The sequence below is a fragment of the Triticum dicoccoides genome, chromosome 1B (assembly GCF_002162155.2).
Source record: "Triticum dicoccoides isolate Atlit2015 ecotype Zavitan chromosome 1B, WEW_v2.0, whole genome shotgun sequence".
In the NCBI taxonomy this organism is placed as follows: domain Eukaryota; kingdom Viridiplantae; phylum Streptophyta; class Magnoliopsida; order Poales; family Poaceae; genus Triticum; species Triticum dicoccoides.
In genome coordinates this window covers 97,171,843-97,181,399 of record NC_041381.1, presented here as the reverse complement: position 1 = coordinate 97,181,399, position 9,557 = coordinate 97,171,843, and the positions used below count along the sequence as shown (strand labels likewise).

At 47.1% G+C, this 9,557-nt stretch overlaps 1 protein-coding gene across 1 annotated transcript; it reads left to right on the top strand.

Moving 5' to 3' along the window:
• The first annotated feature begins 5,350 nt into the window (after positions 1–5,350).
• LOC119301870 (E3 ubiquitin-protein ligase SINA-like 2) lies at positions 5,351–6,992 on the top strand. Its single transcript, XM_037578853.1, has 3 exons — positions 5,351–5,662; positions 5,949–6,683; positions 6,786–6,992. The coding sequence occupies exons 1-3, from the start codon at positions 5,513–5,515 to the stop codon at positions 6,990–6,992; spliced, it is 1,092 nt and encodes a 363-aa protein (XP_037434750.1). The 5' UTR covers positions 5,351–5,512.
• Positions 6,993–9,557: the final 2,565 nt, after the last annotated feature.

The following is a 9,557-nucleotide window of genomic DNA, read 5'->3' as shown; positions in this document are numbered from 1 at the left end:
TTTTTTCTGACTTATATCAGGTCAATATGCTCATTATTGAATTCCTTTTGTTGAGATCATTGTCAAGGCAGTGATGCTCCAATAACAATATAGATACAAATACTGAATCTATTCATAGTGTGGAGCAGTCTGCTATGAGTCCTCATGTTTGTTCCACTTCCATGCTGCAGCATCCTCTTACACATGTTTACCTTAAGGAACTCTTGCCAAAGAAGATACAAATGGTGAAGAGATGACCAATGTCTGGCTGATGATACATTGTTGTGCTCTGGGCATGTACAAAGAAAAAATAAACAACCATGGGTGTTTCTTTTACTAGGTGCGTACTGTAATTATTTGACATTTACCTTGCAGCTTTCAGATAACCTGAAGATATCCTAAGGTCATAAGCATAAAAAAGGTTATTTGACGACGAGCCAGTGTGGACGATCAAAGTGTTGGTAGTGTCCACCAAACCTAGCTTTAGGCATCGTACTAGCAGAAAAAAAAATGCAATTCTGTTATGAATATATGCCTCTTTCTAGGCGGTCTCCAAGTGAGTATTTAGCAAAAAACTACCACAATTTGTGGAACCGTGTCTACAAACTATCACTTTACAAATTTATGCCAAAAATTACCATTTTCTCAGTAATCTTTGACTAAAAACTATCAAGTCTGAAAAGAGCCCGATTTGGCTCTTTTAAACACGTTTTTGATAGAGTTGGCCCACACATAAGCGGGCTAAAAAGGCAATCGGGTCCTTAGTTTTTTTTTAAATGCAATCCGGTCCTTCAGCGACTGGTGGGGGCCGGCGGCTGCGTGCGCGCGTGCGAGGAGGCGCTGGGATGCGTGACGCGCGCGCTGGCCACGATTGTGGGTCGCGGCAGCCAGGTCCAGCGCGAGGGCCCTGGCGGCGTGGCGAGGAGGCTCGTGCTTTGGCCGTTCTGGTCAGGCGCGGCGTGGATCTGGCAAGGCGAGCTCGCGACGGCCCTGCGAGCTGCGCGTGCTCGGGGCGTGCCGTGGGGAGGATCCTGCTCGCGCTGCTGCGGCGGGCCGGCAGGGCGGCTGCTCGAGCGGCTGCGCAAGGGCTATGCGCGCGGCTGCTTGTGCGCGTGCGGCGGTGGGGCTGTGACGAGGTGCGGCTATGCAGTGCGACGGGGCTGCGCGAGAGGAGGAGCTCGTGCCCGTGCTACTGCTGCAGGAGAAGGAGAGTTGGCAGAGGAGAAGGTGACGGAGAGGAGGCAGAGGGGAAGGAGACGGAGAGGAGGCAGTGGGGAAGGAGAAGAGGGGTTGGGCTGCTGCGGCTCAGCAAGGAGAAGTAGAGGAGCACGAGCACCGCCGCCACGACGCTCGCCGCTTGCTGGCCGGCTGGCTTGCGTGCAGCCGTAGCCGCAGCCGCCGTTGCCGCGAGCGTGCTGGCCAGCCGTGCTTGGCCTCGCCAAGGACTGGATTGTTTTTTTTTAAATAAGGACCCGGTTGCTTTTTTAGCCCGTTTATGTGTGGGCCAACTCTGTCAGAAACGCGCTTAAAAGAGTCAAATTGGGCTTTTTCAGACTTGGTAGATTTTAGTCGAGGATTAGTGAGAAAATTGTAGTTTTCGGCACAAATTTATAAAGTGATAGTTTATAGGCATGGTTTCATGAACCGTGGTAGTTTTTTTGCTAAATACTCTCTCCAAGATGAGTTGGAAATGCGGGCCATGATGAGTTATTCTGACTTGTTCATGTTCACGCCATCTAGACATAGTTTATTTATCCTTATGAAACAACCTTTGGGTGTACGTTTGCCAGTGTGCTACTATGGTGTGTTGCCTTTTAAGTAGACTAGCGGTTGGGGCACGCCATGGCGCGCCACCTGATAGAAAGTTAGGCGGTGCCATGTTGAACACGCCCCTTCCACATTGCTGGATGTACTTCACAGTGTTAAAGGAAGTGGCTTAAGAGTCATATTATATTAATATGTCTTTATAGTTTACATGACCGACAACCTAAACAACAGTGGTTCACAAGCAACACACAGGGCACAAAAGCGAAGGTAGAGGAACAATCAATCTATCCCTCGTGAAAAGGAGGTTCTGCCCAAACGAAAGAGAGACAGTAGGTTTTTCGTACGCCAGTAACCTACGCACTATGCATGTTAAGATCTGCTGATGTGGCAAGTTGATGACGTGGACATGATGCATGTTAAGATAAATATTATAGTGGGGATCAATCATTTAGGTAAATAGGATAACATGATAGTATTGTTGGGGGGGGGGGGCATTGCCCCCCTACCCTGAGTGTTTACATTAGAAATTTTGTGGTCATGGACTTCGCCAATGTTGATGAAACCAAGCACCAAAGCCATTCACGTGTGGGTCGCATTTGAGGGTCCGTGTTGATACCGAACTTTTATCATTACACCCATCACGAAAAATACCGAATATGAAGCTGTATGGGTTGCTGCTCAAAATAGAAGAAAACAAATATGAGATGAAATAACATAGAACTCCATAATTTAAAATTGCATAGCTAGCAAACTAACCCTTGTAATTGCGTATGTTGTAAGCACAGTTATCCAGCCGACTAGGGCGGGGACGACAAACGATAACTTAAACAAATTCAAACGAGCCCACACAGTGAACAAGATCAAACTGATTGCTGCGGCTGTGGTAAGCAGTGCGACTAGAACCATCAGGTTGCCTGGTAAAGAGAGTCTCTTTAAAATTGGTGTGTCAAGGGAGAATTTAGAGGCAAATTTTTTGTTTGCATCCATACCTCGGTGGCTTAGGATGAAGAGGTGCATCGTCACGTTGGCGGATACATTAAAAACTCCAACCAGTGCAATATCGTAAGGAGACTTTTTGCGGAACTTGAGCATCACGTACCACACTAGGGGGAATCAGAACATAGTTACATTGTTAGAAAGAGAAGTGGTATGCCTACGAGAAGGACATAGATGTATCTTACCGGTGGGTACAGTGAGAAGAGCCGAGATGTATGTGCCCCATGATATCTCTGTGTGTCTCGAAGAAATCTAAGATTCGACGGGCCTTAAAATATAGGATTGCGATGCTGCTGGACACACAAAAAAAAATTCATACGTCGTCGATCATCACAGCATGTGACGGCGACTGATACGTCGTAGCGCCGGGAGGACCTTGCGCCACTTCCGTGCCCCGATGACGATCCACGCCATGGAGGCAGTTCTCACTGAGGCGAACACCACCAGGGCGGCGATCATGGGGATGTTGTTGGGCAAGCATTTAGGGGAGGGTAGACCGGCACCACTAGCGCCGACCACTTCGTTGTCAGCTCGTCGCCACGATGCATAGCACTGCCATAGCTGCTAACATGTTGTCGATGTGCTTGCTCTGCTCTTTTAGAAATGAGTCTCAAGCCAAGCCCAATTTTAAATTAACAAAGTCATCAACCGGCCAAAGATTACGACAACCAACAACTTATATGAAAAAAGAAAGTGATACGTACAAAAAATATCCATGATTTTAGAAAATGTTTGAAAATCTTTAAAAATGTTTACGAGTTTGAAAAAAAATCACGAGTTTAAAAAATGTTCATGATTTTCAAAAATTGTCGACGATTTCCTGAAAATGAGAGTGATATTGTATCTCTTGGATTGGGAGAAGACACAGTGAGCCTCTTGGGTTGGTCCATGCCCGGGCGGTCTGTTTTTTAAGTTTGTTTTCCTTTTCCATCTTTTTTTCTACTTTAAATAATTTCAGACTTCAAAAAAGCTTCGAAAATTAAAAAAATAGAATTTTGAAATAAAATGTCTAATAATTCATAAATCTTTGTGGATTCAGAAAATGTTCACGACTTTTAAAACATGTTCACAGGTTCAAAAAATGTTCGCAATTTTGAAAAAAAGTTCGTGAAGTCAAAAAATGTTAATGATTTTTAAAAAGAGTTCGTGTATTAAAAATGTTATTGAAATTTAAAAAAGAATTGCCAATACAAAAACATTTCATGAATTGAAAAATATCCTGAAAATTAAGAAACTGTTCATGACTTACAAAATAGTTTATTGATTCATAAAATGTTAGATTCATAAAATGTTAGCTGATTCAAAAAATGATCATGCATTTTAAAAAATATTCGTTAAATCAAAAAAATGTTCATGAATTTCAAAAATTGTTCCACAAATTTTTTATGTTTGTCGAATCTAGAAATGTTCGCCTATTCCAGGAAAATATTTTAAAACAAGCTTGTAATTTTTTTAAATGTTTGCAAATAGTATAGTATGTTCATGAATTCAAAAAATATCCATGATTTTGGAAAATGTTTGAAAATCTTTAAAAATGTTCACGAGTTTAAAAAAATGGTCATGATTTTCAGAAATTGTCAACGATTTCCTGAAAATGAGAGTGATATTGTATCTCCATGATGCAGCAAAATATGGTCATGACCATTGGAAGTTATAAATAAAATCACCTGTTGCAACGCTCGGGACGTTTTGCTACTATTATCCCGTGGTGAATTATCGCCCAAAGGTGTGCAATAACTTCAAAAGTATTGTGTGGGCATATAATAGCAAAATATAAAGCTCAAACAGGACTTGATTTTTGAAACTAATCGCATTCTCTGAAATTTGCTAAAAATAAAAAGAGGTTAAATTAAGCATGTTTTAAACCCAAAAAACCGAGAAGACGGCCAGGCCCATATTCCAGCTCGTACACCTCTCGCCTCTCGCGCTTCCAAACCCTGCTGCCGCCGTCGCGCTCGCCTCCTCTTCCCCGCTCCATCTCTCCGATCAGGCTCAGGTCGACGAGCGCGGGCGGCGGGGTCCGTCGGAAAGCTCGCCGGCAAGGGACGATCAGTCTTCTCCCCTCTTTCCTCGGAGTAGGAGGTCACCGGAGGCAAGCGATCTCCTCTAGCTCCGGCGGCGCCACCATCAGGAAACGGCGACCTCGAGGCCGACCAGGTCTTGCAGTGGTTAGACAACGTGGGCGAACAGGTAGTTCAGCTACGGCTAGCTGCGTCCTTCTGGGTTCGTAACCCTCCTTAATTGCCAGGGTCGCACTGCCTGCCTCTGAATCGGAATAATTTCTACGGTTTCTTTGTCAGATTATTACTCGCATATATGCATTGTGGCTCTTATATCTCAAATACTTTCTTCTTCAAACAAGAAACCAACTGTTTAATTAGGGCACCTGCAAGTGTTAAATTGCAGTTTACTTGTTTAATTAGGGCACCTGCAAGTGTTCAATTGTTTTGTGGCTTTTCCTTTCATATTGTGTTAAATTGCAGTTCACCTGCTTTGTTGGTTATAATTAGGGCACCTGTAAATACTTGCTTGTTTTGTTGCTTTTCCTTTGGTTTGGTATTTTTGCCCAAAACAATTGCCTTTCTAGCTTATGCCTGCCGCACCAGACCAACTACCAATTCCATGACTTTTTGTTAGTGCATCGCGTGGAACAGATGAAAGGAGCAGTGAGATTGTGTTGATCAATAGGTTTGGATCTCGGTTTGCGTCTGTGATTCTAGCAGTACACACCAGGAAAGATAGTGCGGGCACCTTGGAATTTTGTTGGCAAATGGCGATCAACGGTAGTAGCTCCAGCAAAAGAAAAGTTGAACCGCAGCAAGAGGGGGAGAGCAGCTCCAAGAAGCTGAATGTCACCGTGGGGTTGGAGACCCTTGACTGTAGTATCTGCTCTGCGCCCCTCAGGCCTCCGATATTCCAGGTACCGCATCTATGTGTCTGATCACTTGTCTTTCAACTCAAGCTTTTATTTCAGTTATTATAAAGCAGAAGTTAAAAGAAGAGCTTGGATGAATCTATTTTTGGATGTAGTGCTACTTAATTGGAAAGAAAGTGTTTCTTGTAAACCTTACATAATTAGCTATGTTAGCTCAAATAATGGAATGTTTGTGGTAGTAACCTATCATGCTGTCATGTAGTATTTCGATTCTTTGTTTCTGGTAAGATTTATTCTTACTGGGATCCTTTTAATTCTTTCTATTCCGCAGTGCTCTGTGGGGCATTTCATATGCTCCTCGTGCCGTGAATGCGAGGATCAACTAGACCACAAGTGCTCCACATGCTCTGTCAAAACTTCCTACAAGCGCTGCTTTGGAATGGAACATGTCGCCCAGTCAGTCACAGTTGCTTGCTCCAATGACAAGTACGGATGTGCGGAGAAGTTCACCTACTACAAGAAAGAAGAACACGAGAAAGCATGCCCGAATGCCCCATGCTTCTGCCCAGAGTCCGGTTGTCAATTCGCTGGGCCAACAAAGATGCTCCTGAACCATTTCACTACCCAGCACAAGTGTCCATCTACAAAACTACCAAACTCTGGCACGGTGTCTCTCCACCTGAAACCGGGCTTACATGTTCTGCAATGCACCGGCACCAGCTACTTTATCTTGCTCAGCATGGCATCGAAGCCTTTTGGACATGCCATCTCAGTCGTCTGCGTCCAACCAAACGTTATGGAATTCAGGTTCGCATGTACTATGAGCTATGACTGCCTAACGACCGGCTGCTGTGGAAGTACAAGCTGCCACATAAGGAGCTCTTCGCTCTCTGATGGGCTTCCGACAGTGTATGACTTGATACTTCCCAAGGGAAAGGTTTCTGATGATGAAAACAGCATTGTGCTCAAAGCCACCATTCGTCGTCAACCATTAGGTCTCAGCAGATCTTGTTTTCGAGAAATGGGTCCGACTCCTGCACTTGAACGAAATCCCGATACTTGTGATGTTGAGGAGGAGGAGGAGGATCATGAGGAAGAGGAGGAGCATAATGAGGAAGAGTTGGATGATGATCATGAGGACGAGGATGATGATGATCATGAGGAGGAGGAGGAGGAGGAGGAGGAGGAGGAGGAGGAGGATCATGAGGAAGAGGAGGAGCATAATGAGGAAGAGTTGGATGATGATCATGAGGACGAGGATGATGATGATGATGATGAGGAGGAGGAGGAGGAGGAGGATAATGAAGAAGAGTTGGATGATGATCATGAGGACGATGGTGATGATGATGAGGAGGAGGAGGTGGATGAGGACTAGGAGGATAAACCTTGAAGTCTCAGCGGCCAGCAGATCCAGTCTTCGAGGAAATGCCCCGACTCCTGCTGTTCAACGAAGATCCTACTCTGACACTGATGATGTGGATAATACACCTTTAAGTACCGCCTTGTTTCGAGAATTGGGCCAGATCCTTCTGCTGGGTTTTCTTCTACCTCTTTTTTACCTTCTAGGCTTTGTGTGACTTTCAGTTTAAAATCAGCTATCTCAGCTGATTGATGTCGTTAGCTCTGTATTCATAACTTAAATATTAGTACAAAAACAAAGTCAGGAGAAAACCCTTCAGGTTACCTCAAATAAGTACTCCCTCCGTTCGGAATTACTCGTCCAAAAAATGAATGTATCTAGATGTATTTTAGTTGTAGATACATCCATTTTTGTGACAAGTAATTCTGAACGGAGGGAGTATCAGTCTTGCTCGTTTATGCTAAAGGCTTAGCGTGGACTTGCTGCCATTTTTCCTGGCCTCAAAAAAGTATGAACCACCACCTTTTTGCATACTAGCAGGCATTGCTTCTTTTCGGTTTCTGTGTGACTACATGAGATCCGAAGATCGCAGGTGGCCGCAATATCTTGAGGGTCATAAGATGAGATGTTTTTCAGAATGCTGAGGACAGTCAGAATCAGATTTTTGATTATCTGGAGAGGAAAAAAAATGAAACCCTCTGTAATTTTTGGCTGGAGTAGTTGATGATTCTGAAGTTTGATTTTTCTTAAGATTTGTTTGTTTGCCTTTCCCGGACTCTGCCGCCACCAGCACCCCGCACTCGTCTCAGCGCGAGGCCCCCCACTGGATAGCTCGACACAGAGGGAGCAGCGTAGGAGAAGGATCATCGCCGTGTCAGGCCCAAGATCAACTCTGAACTTGCTGAACTTAACTGAAACTGTCGATTTCCACTGATGCGAAGCGTTATCTGGCGACCCTCCTGGCCGTGCAAGCCGCATCCAATGGACCAAGTTCAGCTACCTCTCTAGAACACTCTTTACTCCTGTGTCTTGTGCGGGCCACTTCGCAGACGGCTCGTCCCCTCCGAAGACCATGAGCCATGCCACCATGGACAGAACGGTGAGAGCTCCAACCGTGTTGTGTGCATTGTTCTCTTCTTCTCTTCTTCTTCTTCTTCTTTGGGGTTTTCCCGATCATGAGGGGATGTGACCCGGTGGCAAATAGACCTTGTGACCAATTAGATAAAATAAAAACTTTAATGGCCGTATTTTGGCGTGCAACTTGTTGTTTTGGGTTGTTGTTCTTCAATTCTGGAGCTAGGTAAAACCCTAGCCACCTTCCGAGTCGCTCCTGGGCGACTCAGAGCATCTCCAGTCGTTCGGCCCCCCGGGGCGCCGAAAAAGAGCGGCCTGGGGGCGAACCGGTGCTAGATCGGCCCCTGGGGTTCGTTTCTCCCCAGCCACGCCCCCAGGTGCCCCCCCTCCCCCCCAAGGCGCCCCATATTCGAACTCCATCGTACCCACTCAAAAAAACCACAAACAGGCGATCATCGCAATAGTTCGGCGATCCGGTGCCACACTTCGGCGATCAAATGAAAGGACGCGCGGTAGTTCGGCGTACAAAAAAGGAAGGACGCGGACGGAGTGCATCAAACGTCGAGCTCCACCATGGGCGTCGCCGTCGGCGTACGCGGGCTGGGAGGAGTCGCCGCAGCTTCCGGGCTGGTCGGCGCGGCGTCTGTGCTGCTGGGCGCGGCGGAGGCAACGTTGGTGGGGCTGGGCGTCGCGGAGGCATCATCATCCGTCGGGCTGGGCGGCGGAGGCGTCGGCGTCGGCGTCGCCGGTATCTGGTTCAGGATGAGGCCTCGCTCCACCAAGAACCATCCCTTGAGCTTCTCATCGCCGCTCTGGAGCATGTCAGCGCCGCCCATCAAGAAGGCGAGGTCGTTGTTCCTCTTCTTGGCGTCTTGAGCTTTGAGTTTCGCGGCGGCGTTGGTCCGGAGCAAGTCGAGCTTGACGGCGCTGTTCGTCATCAAAACAGCCCACCTCGCCTCAGTTTTCTCTTCTCGCTGGGCGGCCCTGGTCTTGGCGTCGGCGAGGTAGTGCTCGATGGACTCTTGCACGCGAGCGGCAGCCGACTCGGCGTGTTTCGCCTTCTTGGCACCTTTGTTGCCGTCCGGGCGCCCGAGGTTGGCGCGTCCGGCTTGTACGTCTCTTTGGCCTTGGCGAGGGTGCGTCGGACGCCCGCCCATTTCTCGCACTTGTCGATCCGCTTGAAGACGTGGAGGTACTTGAACTCTACATCATTGTCATCGCGGAACATGGCGAACATGCGTAGCAGCTGCGCCAAGGAAAAGAACATCAGTCCGCACCAGCGCGCGCCAGGGCGCGCACACGGCGAAAGGCAACAGTAAGGACGGCGTGCTCTACCTGATCCTTGACGCTGGTGCCGCTCTTCGGGCGAGCCGCGACCTTCTCGACGATCCCATGCCATTTGTTGCACGCCATTTGGATGAGCCCCCAATGGTTCACCATCGCCTTCGACCCACGCTTCATGTGCACGCCTTTGAAGTAGGGGTCGACGAGCTTCCGCTCGTCGAA